This window comes from Phoenix dactylifera, chromosome 11 (genome assembly GCF_051530095.1).
Source record: "Phoenix dactylifera cultivar Ajwa chromosome 11, Ajwa_hap1_PhDact_Kaust_v1.1, whole genome shotgun sequence".
NCBI lineage: Eukaryota > Viridiplantae > Streptophyta > Magnoliopsida > Arecales > Arecaceae > Phoenix > Phoenix dactylifera.
In genome coordinates, this window is record NC_143200.1 from 1,836,640 (window position 1) to 1,855,082 (window position 18,443).

The following is an 18,443-nucleotide window of genomic DNA, read 5'->3' on the forward strand; positions in this document are numbered from 1 at the left end:
CCTCCATTGATGTTCTCTGCTTTCGCCAATGTTCTTAAGCGTTGCAAACAATTGCTCTGGTGTTATTATAACTCAATAGACTAAAGCCTTGCATTCCCAGCTCTGTTGTAATGAGCTAATAAGCCTTGAGTTCCCTGCCAGAATGGAGGAGAAGATGAGTTAAAAAGGGTGTGGAGTACGTTGTTGTGGTGATGACCTAACCATACGAAGCCGCATCCTATCGAGTGATTTGGTCGCCGTCAGTCTTTGGGACCTTCCGATGCCAGGTAAGCTTGTTTGTCTGTGTGACGTGGCGTCATCTATTTAGGGAAGTGGTGTCGGGGCTGTTGTTTTATAATCATTGCCTCACCAATTACTCTGGGGAGTCTTCGTGATAAATGGATCCATGAAGTGGCTTGGGCAGCTATGAAGCCGCTGGTGGCACTCCAATGGTAAGATCAACGCTCGTTCAACTCTCTGGTGTATCTCGGTACCTCGGCTTTCCTGGAACCATCAGACAGGTAGGGTGCTTGGCACGGTGCCCCCTACGGGGTCTTGGACACCGATGAGACCTTCAAGGTGTTGCTTTCACCCTGCTATTCAGCCGGGCTTCCGCTTAAACGTTAAATGGTTCAAACAAAAGTGGTGTTTTCAGAGGGAAGCTAAAGCTGATGGCATATCTAGGAGATGTTGATCGTATGTTGAAACAAGTAACTTTGGCGTTCAGAGGTAAAAGCTGCCTATATACAACCAGGGTTTTCCTGACTTTTAACGGGATTGGAATTATTAAATGAATGGAATTAACGCCAGTTAAGATGCAGCAGCTAAACTAGTGTCCCGATAAAACAGAGCAAGACCGCCATCCATGGAACCAATCTGTGTTTCTCTGGGAATAAAACCGCAGGAGCTTACAGCAAAACATGGCACTCTTTGCTCATTGTTCATCAGCGACCACCGGCAGCAGGTCTATATCTCAGTACAGATTCAGAAAGAAAAGAATAAAAGGAGCAAATTCAAGAAAGAAAATCAGCCTATATCCTATTTCTAGACCAAAATTGTCTTGCGCTTGCATCACGACATCATCACTGCCTGCCTCTGGAATAAGGATACAGGATATAGCTACCTTGCAGTGGACTAAAAATGAACAGCATAGCATACAAGGCTCATATCCATTCCAATAGCACGATCAGCAATTCATTGCAGACATGAAACTGTCGATGGTTACAGAAGCACAGCAACTTAAATGAAATTAGAAGTAGCGTCTGTCACATATCAACGCGCTATCAGAAATTAGAATTCACAAATAGTACAACCAGCATAAAGACCGATACTTTCTCCAGAGACAGCTCAAACAAATTCTTGATAACTGACTACGAAAATAAAATTATCCTGCAAATTAGTACAGACATGCTGCCAGTTAAGGCAGCGAGTTGCGCCAGGCCAGAATGCCATTTGCTTCTCTCAAACTTCTTGCTCTTCTATAATCAATTTCTGCATCTGAGCATGACTCACCTGGCCGAACTCTCTTGCTGACTAAGGGGTCTGAGGCCTTTGGATTATTCTCCGCGCCCTTTACAGAATGGTTGCCATCATGCCAAAGAGAAGCATCTTTAGATTGACAATTTGGTTGAGGACCTGCGATACACGAAGATAAGAAGAAAATACCAAATGAATATGAATTGATATATATAATAGCCTGATAAAATTTTCCTTTGTTGCTGTGTCACATTTTATGATCTTCACATGCAAGTACTCTGGAGATTCCTAACTTGGAAAGCCAGTGGAGTAATTAAGGCTGAATGCAGATCTGGATAGCTCGTGTTCAATCATGTTGAGCAGCACGTAACAGAAAATTTTCTGTTGGATACAAGAAAGCTTCTTTTGCATTCACAAAGCATAATCTATCCTCCTACCCAAGAAAAGGCATAATTTATCCAACTTAGGAAACTAAAAATAGCTCAAAATTATTCACCTGCATTTGTGTTGCTGGGCATTTCACAATGAACTCCATTGGCCAGCTGATCTAAAACTACCTTCGGACTTGCAGTGTCTGGGATATCTGACTGTATTGTCTCCATCTTTTGACATTCACTGCCCAACTCAGTTATTGGGCATTGCTCTGTACATATTTTATTGTTTGGAAAGGGAGACATGGTAAAGGACTCATCAAGTGCATCAGATAACTCCACATAGTTTTGCGTAGTGATGATTTCATCCGCACTGAATCCAAATGATGCTCTGTAAGCTTCAATCTCCTCCACATCTTGTTTGCAAGCTTTGCTGTGTCTGTTTCCACTACTGGAGTAAACATCTGACTCCCTGGAAATGCTCAGCCGTGCTCCACCATAAGGAAATGATTGCTGTGCCTGGTCCAAGTAAAATTGTGCAGATGCCGCAGGGTAAAAGAAACTAGAATCCGGAGACAACATAAAATTTCTGGAGGTAGAAGAACCAAGTCCAAAAAGTTTGGAAGACCCAGTCCTGGAATAGGGTGAAGCATGTGCAGATGCAGCAGTATCCCACTGTCCGGGATTCTCCTGCTCAGGAAAAGGCGAAGACAACCCAGTCCTGGGAGTTCCTGAAGCAGGTGATATAAGGCTGCTAGAAGGGCTTCCTGGATAAAGTGGATAATTTGCTTGGAGATCGCTACCCATAGCATAATTTGATGACAAGTAAGGCATTCCATTCTCTTTACCAGCACCTTTAAGATCCACTGAAGATGAAAGAAACCGTGCAAAAGGCACATCTGGGGACGAGGGAGTTGTAGGGTGAGCCAGCTCAGGTGGAGGGGTGAGTGGAGCAGTAGAAGGCTCTGTTGTAAAAGTTGAGAATACAGGAGGCGAGACCAACTGGGTTTCGTGAGCATATGGCCCTGTCGCAAACATCGTTGAAGATGGACCTCCAGGAGAATTGGCAGATATTGACAAGAAACAACTAGGTGACTGAGCCGTCGAAGGGAGTGCAGAGTTTGTAAAAGATGCTGGTGAGGACGGTGGAGCAAGAAGTGACAGGTTCAGAGCTGTATTTTGATTAGAAAGTCCACCAGGCTGGGAACCGTTTGCACGACTTGTTGATGCATTTCCATCTGGGATACGGGATGCTGGAACAATACGTTTCCCCCCTTTCTGTGATCCAAAACAGGATAATCCACCAAAGCAGCCTCCCCATCTACTCCGCTGGCCAAAATAGAGAAACATGAATCAGTTGAATGTAATAGCACATGTGCATGCATTTGCGTTCCAACTTTGCAGAAGACATCAACAAGCATACATTAACCAGTATAGAAATATAAACAAGATTTTTCTTAATAATATAAAGACTATAAGTTGAGCAATTTATTATGAAAATTTTCTTACTGGAATCCAGATGGGCGGAGCCTGCTTAACGTGAATCATTTTGCCTATCTTAAATCTAAGCCAAAACAAGAAAAAAGAAAAGATATAAGTGCAGAAAGTGGGTTTGGTTCTGTCAAAGCATGGAAATGACCAGCATTTTTACGAATCCTGAGTCAATATTTATCCCTAGTCCTACTTGACGTTGGCTTCCTACTCAAAAACAGATTCATTGGTGACTTAGAATCGCTGATGGATGTAATTACATTCTAAAGGTTTCTGAGCTGGCAGAAATCACTATAGACAAAGTTACATAAAGTCTTGACTTTCGTTCAGTTTGATTTTATGGACTGAATTTTGAGGTGTATTACATATTTCTGAGCTGATTTTAGGGCTATCATTTCAATTGGCTTTGATTCCTATCTGCATTGGCTATTGCGTAAAACTTCCATTTTTAAACAATAATATATTTTCCTATAAATACGTAGAGATGCAATTGAGTCTAGAAAAGACAATGAAACATGATTGGACCCAATACATAATGTAGTGGATCTGAATTTCGAGGTGATTAGGCAAACTTCTCTCTTTCGAGGGGAGGATTGTTTTAACAAGTTTTCTCTTTGTAACATTTCTTAAGGGTTCAAACTTACTTCATTGTGCCTCTAAATCAGTGAAATTCATCATTCCCTACTGGAGACTGCGCTGGGGGGATTGGAGACGATGGCAAGGAACTTAAAGAAGTCATTTAATTCTCAAAGATATCCATCAAGTCCTTCAAACTTTGGTCCTCCAAGACCAACTCGTGAATTAAGGAAAAGCTTTTGTTTCCTTCATTCAGGCAATTGCTCTAACTTTTGTAACTTTACAATTCATCCCGATGGAATCTTTTCTTACCTTCCTCAATCAAGATCCAACATGATGCAAAAACGAGATAGTTTCAGTATCTTATGATAGTTTTGGAAAAACTTAAGGCCGATACTACCTCTTGAACAATCTGTCTTTTGGTTGAGTAAATAAAAGAAAAGAATCATCAAATATTATTGGTGTGGGTGGGTAGGTCAGGTTTTGTTTGTGTGTGTGTGTGTGTTGGGGGGGAGGTGGTTTGGGGGGCAGCGGCGGTTGTTGCTGTTGCTGTTGCTTGCTGCCACCGTGAAAAGAAGAATAGAAAGAAGAGAAACAACAATGAACAAGAGCAAAGATAGGAAAATATTGCTGGTTTTCAATAAATACAAAGGCCAAGGCAAATAGAAAGATGAGATAGATGAAGAAAAACAGTAGTTTCTGGTTTGTATTGCTGCCTCCGGCAAATGACCAGTTGAAAAGAAGGAAACAGAAAAAAGGAGAAAGAATATGAGGAAGAAGAACAAATTCTTTGTTTACTAAAATAATCTCACATAACAAAGACTGGGTTCGAATGAAATCATACAATGACACATAATCTTAATGACTCCACTACTTCCCTAATTCAACATATATACAACCTAAATAAATAAGCAACAAAAAACTTAAATACTTCACTTAAGAAATATGAAGACTAAAACTGGCCATTGATGACCTTTCTAATAGAATCATCACTTGTCCAACCACTTACAACAGGTTCAGGAATCATCCAATAGAATCATGAGTTCTTCAACCACGTTTTGATAAATTACTGTTCTATTATTAAGTAAACCTTTCATGTTTCAAGTAGCTAAAGAGACTCCATGCAGGTCAACCAAAACTTCAAATACATTTTTTCTTATAAATACAAATATCCACCAAAGCTTCCTTCCTCAAGAAGTTTGAAATTAGACTCTCTTTCGATCTTTCAAGAGAGAACCTTGTGTTTTAAGGTCCATTCTAAACATTAAGACCCTTTTACCTACTCATGCTAGAATTCTCGACTTCTACTGGAGTTGTTGGATCTGTATGCCAACAGACCTAAGAATCAATCATCCTTACCAATTATCTCAAGACATTCAGAGAAAGTGCTACTTCGCATATCTAGCAACTCAAATAGAAGCATATCTTTGAAGATGACTGTACCCAAAAATTATTGGTTATAATAATCATTGCCACCTTGGATCTCACCCTCACAGCAATTTAGGTCATCTTACTATCCAAATAGTATAACATAATTTCTCGTGGAAATAGACATCAAGCTTGACTTTGATGATCAACTTTCTCACCAACTGTTATTTAACCAATAATATATAGAACTCAGATTTGAGTCTCATGAATGATATTGTTTATCATTCAATTAACCCCTTTAGTTAATTGTTAACCTACAATTTAGAAATTTTATCTCCTCAATATGGACACCTCCCCAAGGAGATGTAGACATTTTTTACTCTCTGATGAGGTCAACCATTCCTTTCCATGTTCAGCACCAATTATCTTAAGCCATACTATTGTTTTCTTTAGTAACTCTCAATTGTCATCTCAGTGCGAGCCTAAAATTCTAAGCACACGAATTTCCTCTACAATTATATGCACCTAACCAGCTTTTCAAGAAAACTTCATCAAACCAACTCAAATTTATCAAATCCATTTGCCACATTCAAAAAGATGTTTTTCCAATAGGATTATCTGTATGTCCTTAAAAATAATCAAGCATTCTGTACAGTGTCATCTAGTGCGTTGTGTTATTATAACAATCAGCTTTTATCCCAATTATCAACATTGCATTTCCTTCTTACCTATTGGATCCTATAAGAGCCACATGTAATATAGCCACCAACTTTTCAAAAGACTGTCACAATGTTCCCAACCATATCAATTTTAGGCCTTCCCTTATGGTACAAGCATAGGTCACTCCTTATATGGCACCCTCAAAACTTCACCATCAATATTCATACCATCATTATCAATGCCCTGCCACTACGGTTGGTGCAACTCTATGCTTCCTAAAATGTATTCATCTCTAACCTTATTTTTGCAGACATTAGTATTCTCATTTCCGTCATGCTACTTAATGTGCTTGGATCTTCTTACAATCGAAGACTCTAATTCATACAACATTTGAATCTAACTCATAAAGTGGTCGCACAATTCTCCAAAACTGCCTACAACTTTCATTTCCTTTTCAAATTCTAGTTGATATTTGTTTGTCTAATGTCGGTGTTTCTCTATTGAAAATTTTTGATTATCATACTTGGTTTCTCTTGCAATTAATTACAATTGGGCCTTCATTTCAAGTTACATTTCCATAAAGTTGTACTAATTTTAGACCCTTGTCATACATAGCTCTCATTTCCCACATTCAAGACCAGCAAAATCAGCAGCTGAACTCACTTAGGACATGGAAATATGCAAAATAACATGAATGTATTATTTGCAGCCATGAGGCAAACAAGCAATTGAAGAATGTAAAGGTTGCATAGTTTTAGTTTATTTACCAGCTTAATAAATGTAAGAGCGAATGCAAGAAAAATTCAGAATGACTGAGTAACTATCATTGTATGAATATATAAAAACAAGAGTGATACACCATGGTGCACCAACTATTATGAGAATTAACATAGTCATAGTATGAAGATATAAGAATGTATTGAAGCAAAGACTAAGACAAGTAAAAGTAATCTATGGGAACCAACTTGGCTGCATGCCAGGTAGTCAAAATCGAGAATCTTGAACTACCTACTTAATTAGAGTTTCCATAGTAAGGATGGCCTTAAATTTGCTATACCATGATAATTCAGATTCCAAAGATGAATAATAACCTCATGGCCCAGCATATACAAGATCAATATGGAACTGCATGAGCCTGTATTCTATAAATTATACATGAACTTCCCCTACTAATTTTATATATGAAGATACAATATAGACATTTGTACGTAGAGTATAGAAGGTAAAGGAAGAAGCTTAGTGAAATTTATCCCGCAACCAGATCTTCTAAAGAATATTATTGCATAACAGCAGCACCTTCGGTGGAAAATCATGAATTGTAAGCACCGAATCGTCCTCCATGGTTGTGAATAAAAACAGATTCAGTTTTACAAGTCAGATTACAAACTGCAACCATACTTGTGATCTGTGACTAAAATCTATCTAGTTGGAAAAGGTTTTTCTGCCCTCTTGAAATAGTATTCTCTTCTACTAAGTTGATCAGAACGGCTTCTATCTAGTTGAAAGGCATTTTCACCTTCAAAAATTTCAAGATGCATTAGATCCATCCGAAATACTCCACAATGATGGTCAGCCAACAAGGACATATCTACAAAGTAGATCAGACAAAGAAACTAAAAAGATCCAAAATTGAGAAGGAGATGACAAAATAAAAAGCAAATCTCAGCGACCATAAGCAGATAGAAATCAACTGATACGCCTTTATCTCAACTTCATCCAACCAAGCCCAGTCATTCCCACTAGGAAACCCTTTCTCCAGGAATCCACAAATAATTGGTTTCACAAGCTACCAAAATAAGCCGCATTCAGCTCCAAAGCCACTCATCAAGCAAAATCACCATAATCGACAGCTGAGAACCCTAGATCTAGCCAGAACGACCCTAGAATAAAAAGAAGCCATAAAATTACCCCCATTTTTCCCAAAATGCCCGCAGAAAGCGAAACCCACCACAACCAAAACGCTGCAACCACATATAAACCACCATCAACCAAAGATCCTCAGCTCAAAACACCAAAAAAAAAAACAAGAACCGAAAAATCGATATTCAAAAGGAGGAGAAGAAAGCAGACCCTTTCCGTGGGGCGAAATCTGGTCTCCGCCGAGCCAATGGCCGTGGCCGCGGCGCTGATCGAAGCCCCACTGACTCTAGTGCTGCCTCCTCCACCATTTCCAGCCATTCTCCTCTAAATCTCTTCACATTCTCCGGCCCGCGAGACCGAGATCGCCCCCAAATTCCGCCGGATCTTTAGAATCAAGAGAATCACAAGCTCAAGCTCAGCCTAGAGAACCGAACTTGGAGATCCAGAAGCCAAGTATAAGCTATTTAAGTGCTCGAGAGAATGCTACAGGGAGCGAGTATTAGTGGGATGGAGCTCGGAACTCGAGAGCCTCGAGAGCCCGCGATGCTCGGTTGTGTGTTCTCACTAGAGATGCGGTGGCCTCCGCTTTGTTACCTCTCTCTCTCTCTCTGCTTTTCTTTTTCTTCTATCTTCCTCTTTCTTCTTTTTATTTTCTTCTTCTTCTTTACTCTTTGCCCTGGATTGGTTTGTTTTCTCTCTCTATTTCTTCGTTGCTTGTTGTGGTAAAAAGTAGGGGAGCTTAGGCTTGGAGGGAGGCTCGGGAGAAGACGAGGCTGGTTGGCTCGGGAAGCACGGAGTACGAACAAAATCTCGAGGATCCCCAAGATGCCCCTCTCTCCCATTTTAATAATTGTGTGCTGTGTCTCATCTATTCTTCTTCACTCTCAAGCAAGCAAGCACGCAAGCAAGCAGGGCGCGTCACGGAGCCCCGCATGGGTCAAGTCCGCGTGGGGTCCGATCAGGTCTGGCTTAAATTAATTTCAGACCTGAAATCCGTGAGCGTGCTTGATTCGTTTCTCATTTGAGAAAAAAATAAATCAAGTATCAAAATTAGAGTCTTTTGTAAGCAAATATTTTCTCGATCTATTGAAACTTTGAATTATCGATTCGTTAGAGCTTTTGTTATTTTCTGGATCTCGAGGTTTTAGCAAGTAGTGTGCTTCAGAAGCAATTGGACGGGAGGTTTTTATTGGTAGGAAGGGGGAGAAGTTGGAGCTGGCAGGAGCTACGTATATGATTCTCGATGTTAATTAAATCAAGAAGGATTTGAATTTTAATTTTTGAGTTTTGTTCCAATAATGAAATTTCTACATTTAATTTTGGCTTGGAATTTATCCAAAAGTAGAAAACTGTTTGTGCCGTCAGGATGCTATCAAAGTGACTTAAATGCTACGTTATTTATATATCACGAACAAAAATGATAACTAGAGTAGCTAGATGGTAACATTCGCTTCAATCAATCTTTTTAATGAGTAAGATTTACTATATTGTACCATACCAGTATGGTATCAATATCGAACCGGTATATTGTACAATACTATATCGATACTCGATATGCCTAGCTACACTATACTAAATCGCATGCTGATATTATAATAGAATAGTACTAGTATAGGATCTAGTATTGAGACGACGAATCTTGCTTATGAAAATTGATATATCTTTAAAACGGCTACAACCGATGTGGCAGACCGACCAATGAGAGCTCGCTATGAAGCCTTTAAATAATAGATAAAAATCCACCATGTAGCCGACCCAGAGACGTGCAGAGAATCCTCAAATTTTAAGCTTTTTTTTTTTGCTAAAACGGGCAATTCATACGACTCAGGTACGAATACACCCAGCAGAATTAAATTTCAAGCTCTTCCCCCAATCAGAGACAACTTAGCCATGATCATAACCGCGTGACAAACGAATAAGATGCGCGAGCAAAACGCCCAGACGCAATACTCATGACGCATGATCTATTACAAAAAAATGGCCGATTTGTGCTCCCAATTTTCTCGATGACAACCGCCAACCCTCAATTATATAAACCACTCTCAGAGGATTCTCTAAGTTTTATTGAGTCCTTGGAGCGCTCTTACATCCATTCCCTTACACTGCCACTCTTAAAACACTTCTACGATTTTGTGAAAATTGAGCCTAATTTAAGCATCGGAGGATTCCTCATCGGATACTCTTCGGTAAGAGGACTTTCTTTGTCTGTAATATTTTAGGTTGGAGCTATCATTCGAGTGCCCTCGCTTCCTCAAAGACATGCAACGATTGTTACGCTAACCCCTTCGTTTTAGATAACAAATCCACCAACCTCTCCAGCCACCTTGTTAGCTCAGCGCCTAGGTCGAATTATGTCTCAACATTCTAAAGTTTAATTAAAGTCATCTACTCTGATTAACATATTCAAAGTGAAATCAAAGAAAGAAGATATAGAAAAACTTATTTCGAGCCCTTTTCACAATGCTATTTTTTTTTAGTAGTTTAATTTCTTTTTTCCTAAAAAATGAAAAACACCGGGACTTCTCTCATTACTCATCATTGATAGCATGTAAATCATGGGGTCAATTAATTATGATACTTGATTCAGCTTAGAATTACTCTAATGGATAGAGAGGTAATAAGCAATGTTACTAGCAATTGTTGATGGCGAATTAAAAGCTTCTCATCATTAAATAAAAAGGACATATTCCAAAACTAGGGTATTCCCTTATTCCTTTTCGAGATTGGAGTAGGTAATGGTTTCAAATGTTAATGATGCACACCAACCCCCATCATAAGACTCTCAGGCGACCTTCAGACCCACAACTAGCGAGAGAATATTAAATAACACTTAACTTGCAAGCCTCCAAAATACTCAACATTTTTTAAATTAGGTCAAAGTGCAATGAAAAATGAATTTTAGCATATATCAGCCCAAAAGATGCCTTCATCCTGATTGGTACAAATTGAATTTCAAACTCATTTAAACACTTTCATCAATCTGACATCGAACAATCTTTGCAGCACCACTTAAATCACCTCAATCAAAGCTTGGATGAGGAAGTTGTAGTCGAACTACTGAAGCAGTGTTAGTGCAATCCAAGACCAAAAATCTACCAGCAAGGTTTATGGCATCATTTATTGAATGACAATACTCATAGATCTATTTTGGATGGCAGAAACCATACCATCTGATCCAAAGTGAGTTTCGAACATTGATCATCTCAATTTGAGTTCAAGTCAAACTAGATGGTATATGACGGCAGTTAGTGTATTAGGTTTGAATTAGACTGACATGGGAATTCCATTGTAGTTTAAAATGAGAAGACTGATGGTGGACTAAGGTTTTGACCTGGGAAACCTAACATCCAGTCCTCTCTTGGACTATTCCAACGTTGGATCGTCCCAGGGTTCCCATGCGTGAGCTGGATAAAAGATCGTATGAACAGTCAAGGGATTAGCTTTGATTATTGAAGTTATTTTCTGTATTTTGGCTTCATTTTCCTTTCTCAAACCTTTCATTGAACTCCGCTCTACATCCCAGCTTTCTTTCTGATCACCAATGTTTTCCCTGCCTGTACGCTTACCATGGCATGTCTTATGGAATATACCGCATCATACCAGATCGGTACTGGCACATAGTACAAAGAGCATACCAATATATGGTGTAGAGGACGTTATGATATTCGGTACGCCGAGCAAATTTCATACCGGAGATACCAATATAATAATAGGATGGCACCATCACAAAGCCCGATATCGAGATAACGTATCTTGATGTATGCATTATCATCTAATAGGAATATGATTCTGTAATTTAAAATAACAAATATAAAAGAAATCGAAGATTCTGTTCTTTAAGTAGGCCACCTTTAGAGGAGCTAAGCAACAGATAATTGTTCTCGGAGGCCACTCCAAGAATTAAGTTCTGTGGGTCTATCTATTGTTGGGTGCAGCTTGCACGAAATCAAGGAATATTTCCGTTTGCTGATGTAGAGCCTTTCTTTTACTTTTTCTTTTTAAATTATTTTTGCTTGCTAGAGACAATTCTCTTTGCAGAGCAACGTGAATGGTGAGGTCCAGAGCTGAAGTGTCTCGGTTCTACTTTTAATCTCATTGACAACTCATTTACATTTACCATGGTGCAAGTCCTCAAAAACGCTGCAACAGAAAAAAGTAGGCATCAATTACGTTACCTTTTTCCCTTGAAAATTTCATTGGCACTCTAGGATTGATCTGAAATCATTAAACGCGTTTCAATCTCTATATTAGAGAGACTTTTCTGTTGAACCGGAGTTATGCCTGCATTGCTTGTAACATCGTAATCCAACTCCAAAACCTTAGACGTCCAAACCTTGTCAGCCACTCAACGTTGTAGATTTTATAGTACTACTGAATCAAATTCTCGAAGTGCCTATTTGTTCCGTCTCTACATCTCTTTCTTTCAGCTGTTTTTATTGTCATTGTTCACATCTCATCTAACGAAATCACTCTAGTCCACAATGAAGCGATCTCATGGGGAAAATATCTTTCTGCAGTAGCGTTTTGCCTCCATGCTCCTTTCCATATGTTTGTATAAATGACTCCACTTGCATCGAACATTGCTTCGATCCCGGTTCAGCAAAGTCCTCGCGTACTGCTAAAGTAATATGTGAGGGAAAATTGGAAATTAAGAGAATAAAAATATAGAAAATAAAAAACTAATGATCTCAAATAAAAGTATCGATTCTTTCAAATTCCCATGTTCCAATTCTCAGCTCACATTCTCTGTTTTTCTTTCATTTTTCCTAGTGATGAAACTCTGTTTCTCTCTATCAGGATGGTTGCTTTCTTTCCTTCTTTTTGTGTGTTAATTGTTGCTGCTAAAGCTTGGTTTGATGAAAGAGAGAGCGCTCATCGATCTACTATGGTGAAAGATGAAGTGCTAATTTATAAATAAAAAGAAGTGCAAAAGAGATTGCCAGCTGATCGGGTAGTCATCTATGTGGCCAGTCATGCTAGAAGCACTTTGTGGGCCGGAAAAACGGAGTTGTCTGGGGCACTTCATAATTTTTTATTTTCTAATTACTGCAAGCTATATATGCATCAGAAACTGAATCCTTACCGTTGGTGTCTCGCGGCCAGAGAGAGAGAGAGAGAGGAGGTGGCCGCGAGAAAAACCTAGGCCCAGGGCGAGCGGCTGAGGGGAGAGGTGGACCAGAATTCTGGTCCTTAGTTGACCCGGTCATCATCCTCTTTACGGCCGAAGTGCAGTTCCGTCAAGCAGGACAGGCCATCAGTTCGCCATCAAACACCGCAGAGGCCGCGTTTCTGGGACTCAAAATCACCTATTCTTCTCTCTCTCCCCCTTCTCCCGTTCCCGAGTTCCCTCCCGGGATCGGAAAGGCACCGAGAGAGAACCCCATTGCATAGCCCATCCCTCTAAAAATTCAATTCAAACCCAAAAGAGTAAGGGAAAAAAATATAGAGAAAACTAGGCCATGATTCGCTATAAAATGGAGTTATTCCTCCCGGTCATCTTCCTCCTCGCCTTCGTCTTGTCGGTGAGCGGAGGCCCGTCGGCGCAGTTCACGCCGACCGACAACATCCTCATCGACTGCGGCGCCACCTCCCCTGTCACCATGCCCGATGGCCGCACCTTCAAGACCGACCCCCAGGCCAATTCCTACCTCTCGGCGAAAGACGAGATCCGAGTGTCGGTCGCCGACGCCACCACCGACGTCCCCTCGCCGCTCTACCTCTCCGCCCGGATCTTCCACCAGGAAGCCATTTACAACTTCCGCCTCAACCGCCCCGGCTGGCATTGGATCCGCCTCCATTTCTACCCCGTGAACAACACCGACTTCGACCTCACCAAGGCCTCCTTCGGCGTCCAGACCGACGTCAACGTTCTCCTCCACAACTTCTGCGTCGACAACCCGAACCAGTGGGTCCTCAAGGAGTTCCTCATCAACGCCACCGAGGATGATCACGTCAAGCTCAAATTCCAGCCGCTCACCGACAAGGTCGCCTTCATCAACGGAATCGAGGTCGTCTCCGCCCCCGACATTCTCATCTCCGACACTGGCTCCACGCTCGTCCCCGTCGGCCAGACCGACGGCCTCTCGAGGCATGCCTATCAGACCGTCTACCGGCTCAACGTGGGCGGGCCCGAGCTCGCCTCCGCCAATGACACCCTCGGCCGCCGATGGGAGCGGGATGCCCCGTATCTGACGTCAAATGCCACCGCCGCCAATGCGTCGGTGTCCCCCAGCGTCGTTAAGTTTCCTGACGGAACCTCGCCGTTGATCGCCCCCAGCTTGATCTACGCCACCGCTGCGAAGATGGCAGACGCAAAAACCGGGAGCCAGAACTTCAACGTCTCATGGCGTCTCGACGTGGACTTGGATTTCAGCTACCTCGTCCGGCTGCACTTCTGCGACATCATCAGCAAATCGCTCAACGACCTCTACTTCAACGTCTACATTAATGGGAAGATGGCAATTTCCGGGCTTGACTTGTCTACCCTCACTGGAGACCTCGCAGCGGCTTACTACAAAGACTTCTCCATCAACTCCGGCGATGACCAGATCACCTTGCAGATTGGCCCGTTGAACCAGGACACCGGCAGTATCGATGCATTGCTGAATGGCGTGGAGGTTCTGAAGATGAACAATTCGGTCGGGAGCTTGGATGGTGCGTTCGGAGTAGACGGCAAGAAGGCCGACGACAGCAGCTCAAGCCGCAAGGTGGTCGCCGCTGTTGGATTCGCCATGATGTTCGGGGCCTTCGCCGGGCTCGGCGCCATGGTTGTTAAGTGGTACAAGAGGCCGCAGGACTGGGAGAGGAGAAATAGCTTCTCTTCATGGCTCCTTCCCATCCACACCGGCAATTCTAGCTTCATGACCAGCAAGGGATCCGGCTTCGGCTCCCACAAGAGCGGCTTCACCTTCTCCTCGACCATGGGGCTCGGCCGGTACATGTCTTTTGCCGAGCTGCAGGCCGCGACGAAGAACTTCGATCCGAACACCATCATCGGAGTCGGAGGGTTCGGGAATGTGTACCTCGGCGAGCTCGATGACGGGACGAAGGTGGCCGTCAAGCGCGCGAATGCGGAGTCTGAGCAGGGGATCACCGAATTCCAGACTGAGATCCAGATGCTGTCGAAGCTGCGTCATCGCCACCTCGTCTCGCTGATCGGATACTGCGACGAGAACTCGGAAATGATCCTGGTGTACGAGTACATAAAGCACGGGCCTCTCAGAGATCACATCTACGGGAAGGACCTGCCGCCGCTGTCATGGAGGCAGCGGCTCGAGATTTGCATCGGGGCGGCGCGCGGGCTGCACTACCTCCACACCGGCACGGCGCAGGGCATCATCCACCGTGACGTCAAGACCACCAACATTCTCCTCGACGAGAACTTCATCGCCAAGGTCTCCGATTTCGGGCTCTCGAAGGATGCGCCGGGGATGAACCAGACGCATGTCAGCACGGCTGTGAAGGGGAGCTTCGGGTACCTCGACCCGGAGTACTTCCGGTGCCAGCAGCTCACTGAGAAGTCCGATGTGTACTCGTTCGGCGTCGTGCTGCTCGAGGTCCTCTGCGCGAGGCCGGCGATCAACCCGGCGCTCCCGAGGGAGCAGGTGAACCTCGCTGAGTGGGCAATGCAGTGGAAGAGGAAGGGGCTGATCGAAAAGATCATCGACCCGTACCTCGCTGGAACGATCAACAATGACTCGCTGAACAAGTTCGTCGAGGCCGCCGAGAAATGCTTGGCCGAGCACGGCGTCGACCGGCCATCGATGGGCGATGTGCTGTGGAACCTCGAGTACGCGCTCCAGCTGCAAGATGCCAACCCCCCGACGCCGCCGGCTCCTAAGAAAGGCGACGGCAGCGTGTCTGCCAGATCTTCTTCTTCATCGGAGGGTGATTCCCCTCGGGCGGTGGCTGAGGAGGCGGCTGAGATCCGTGCCATTAGCCGTGATGCAGTGGAGAATTCTAGCACGGCGGTGGCCAATGAGTTGTTCGCCCAGCTTGCGGGGATGCAAGGAAGGTGAGGAAGTCTGCTAGCATGAATAACTTCAGTATCTTCTTTAACTGAAAGTAATATAAGGATTACGAGAGGGGTTGTTGGGGTTACCATTGGATGGATAGGCTCGATTCTCTCTTGTTTTTGCCTAGCTCTCTTCGTGTTCATGTGAGAGTTATGTTGGTATGATAAGATGAATTGGTTTAGTCCGTCTGGTGTCACGATATTTAACATAATATAAAATTATTGTATGTAATAGCGAGAGTCTCTTGAGATTGAGAAAAATATTGGATGTCTTCGCCTCGGATTAGACCATCGGTATTAACCGAAGTGAACAACTTCAATAAAAATTGAGATATCATTTTGCTCGTACTAATAAAGACTAGTAGTTATAGATATCGTAGTCAACACATAATCGGCATAATTGCCGCCACGTGCTGCTTACGCAGGATAGTTGCTACATTGTTAACGTACGACCGACTATTACCATATAGTTAAGGCACGTCGCGCCAAATCAGATAACGGATCAGTATACTACTCTATATAAAGAGGAGGTCCGGAGATCTTCATGTAAGCTCATTTAGAGACTTCTCTCTATAAATTTTCTTCCTTCCACACTGTTGTTCTATAATTCTAATTTAGACATCGGAGGGTCTCCCGCCGGAAACTTTACGACAAGTGAACTTTTTATAGGTTGGTTTTGAAAGCAACCAGATCTTTCTCATCTCAGTCTTATCCAACCTCATTTAGTTCGATTCTTACAAACCTCAGAGCAAGCCGAACATCACTATGATCTCGGTTCAAAATTTAGCGGTAACATATATCAATTTTTTCACCAAACACATCCATGCACTGTTTGGTTTTCCTCTCTCACGTATAAAGTGGCTGCCCTTCAGCTAAAGTGCTTATTGAACACGACGGAGGAAACTACCAATATCTCTGGTGGAAGGGCTGGGGCTGTCGCCATTCAGATACTGGTCAGAATGAAGATGGATGTTAGATTTGCATGCAGAGCCCACCAAAACGCCAGAAAAAACTAGATTCTCCTTGTTGGTTGATTGTTGAACATACGTAGACGTGTGCATGAGCACGGCAAGCATGCAAGATCGGGCCCTACGTACCTTGACTCGTGTCCCTGTAAAATCTACAGGCTACAACCCACTTGATATAGGCCTGGGAGGCCTATACCAGCTGTCGGTGGTAAAGCTCTTTTTTTCTCACGTGCCATGTCGTTGGCGTTTTATTCAAAAACTAATAATTTAAATAGTTATGCAGGTCTGCACAATATATATATATCCCACGGAGTCAGCCTGCAGTTTATAATGAAAAAGATTATGCTACTGTTTTACATCCGTTGCCTCTTGGAACCGATCTCTACCAGCAAAGCAAACTGACTAATAAAGGCTAGCCATCAAGCTGCAAACCATTTAAAGCTTATTATATGACTAACCCAAAAGATGCACAAAGAATTCTCTATATTTCAAATTCTCTTCATAGCTCCAAACAACTCGGTCGTGATTGTTAACCGTTTCCTAACAAATGCGATCCACACAACCCAAAAATTCGAGCATAATTTACAGGCAAGATACATTGTTTATTATCTTGTTAACTAGTGTATGGCTCCAAATTATTAGGCGGTAGACTCCGACCTCGTCTATATATTGCATTTCCGACGATTTTTCAGATAAGTTCTCTTTTAGTCTCCTCTTATTTTTTGAGAGATGTGTTTAACTTAGGCATCGAAAGATCTCTCACTGAACACGCTATGGTAGGTAGACTTTTTTGTTTTTGCTGCTTCAGATTTGAGCTAGTGTCGAAGCACTGATTAAGGCCATTTATTCACCGTCTAATAGCAACTCACATATGCTCGGTATCGAGATCATTACCGATCAAGCGCAGTAGCCACCGAACCATCGTCATGGAGGTGTGCAGTGATCCTGGTAACTCGACATCCGGTCGAGCCGGTTTGAGCGGCAACAACACCCCAAAATAATTAACCAAGTGTGATAAATGTAGTTGATAATATTACATTGACCAATATTTAGTTAATAACTTTGTTCATAATTTGGTCGCTTGTCACCAATACAAGCCACTGTATTTGAATGGTTGATTGCTGAAACTAACTATTTAGGAGTTGTTAATATAATAAGGAGTTATTAATGCAAGTAATCATCCCCATCCATAAAAAATCAAGTCACCAAAACAAAAAATCGCTTAAAAGTGCAAGTGGTTGTTATCGAAAATAATTACCAATCTATAATAAATAGAGGAAGAAGATTCCATTCAAGATCTCTCGCACTTTATATATATGAATTTTTGGCTACCCCAATGTAAACCAAGCTTGTACACCTCTTCTTTGTACCACTACAAGCACCAAGTGAATTCTGCACCCACCGTACTTTAGTATTTTTCAATGCAAACCTTTATTCCATCTTGCAAAAGATAGGCTAAAGCATCGAGATGATTCTACGTCATCGGTTCTTATTGGCATATTCAGTCTCTTCATCCTATCCTGTCAAAAATTTCAAATATACTTTTAAAAAATTTCTCAAAAAAATTCAACCAGATGAAAAAAAAAAATCTTTGGTTACAAAAGAGAGTCCGACCATAATAAGAATACTTGTCATTTAAATAGTAGACACTAATGTTTAACATGTGTATTGCAGGTGAAA

At 42.2% G+C, this 18,443-nt stretch overlaps 1 protein-coding gene and 1 pseudogene across 2 annotated transcripts; one reads left to right on the plus strand and one right to left on the minus strand.

Annotated features, from left to right (window-relative positions):
- Positions 1 to 1,147: 1,147 nt before the first annotated feature.
- On the minus strand, positions 1,148 to 8,642 carry LOC103711948 (hydroxyproline-rich glycoprotein family protein). Of its 2 annotated transcripts, none has more exons than XM_008798284.3 (3): positions 7,992 to 8,642; positions 1,952 to 3,155; positions 1,148 to 1,614 (listed from the first exon to the last, which is right to left on the minus strand). In XM_008798284.3, the coding sequence occupies exons 1-3, from the start codon at positions 8,097 to 8,099 to the stop codon at positions 1,397 to 1,399; spliced, it is 1,530 nt and encodes a 509-aa protein (XP_008796506.1). In that variant the 5' UTR covers positions 8,100 to 8,642; the 3' UTR covers positions 1,148 to 1,396. The 2 variants fall into 2 exon arrangements, with proteins under 2 accessions (XP_008796506.1, XP_038971951.1); XM_039116023.2 differs by having other exon boundaries at positions 1,148 to 1,836.
- A 4,245-nt stretch (positions 8,643 to 12,887) lies between these two features.
- Positions 12,888 to 16,129, plus strand: LOC103711963 (putative receptor-like protein kinase At2g21480 pseudogene; annotated as a pseudogene).
- The last annotated feature ends 2,314 nt before the right edge of the window (positions 16,130 to 18,443 follow it).

Bases quoted from the DNA above. Each gene is read 5' to 3' on its own strand.
- LOC103711948 (XM_008798284.3), bottom strand. From the start codon at position 8,099: ATGGCTGGAAATGGTGGAGGAGGCAGCACTAGAGTCAGTGGGGCTTCG. The intron at 3,156-7,991 runs GTCTGCTTTCTT...TATTTTGGCCAG, and splicing joins GATTTCGCCCCACGGAAAGG to CGGAGTAGATGGGGAGGCTG. The intron at 1,615-1,951 runs GTGAATAATTTT...CGTGTATCGCAG, and splicing joins GCCCAGCAACACAAATGCAG to GTCCTCAACCAAATTGTCAA.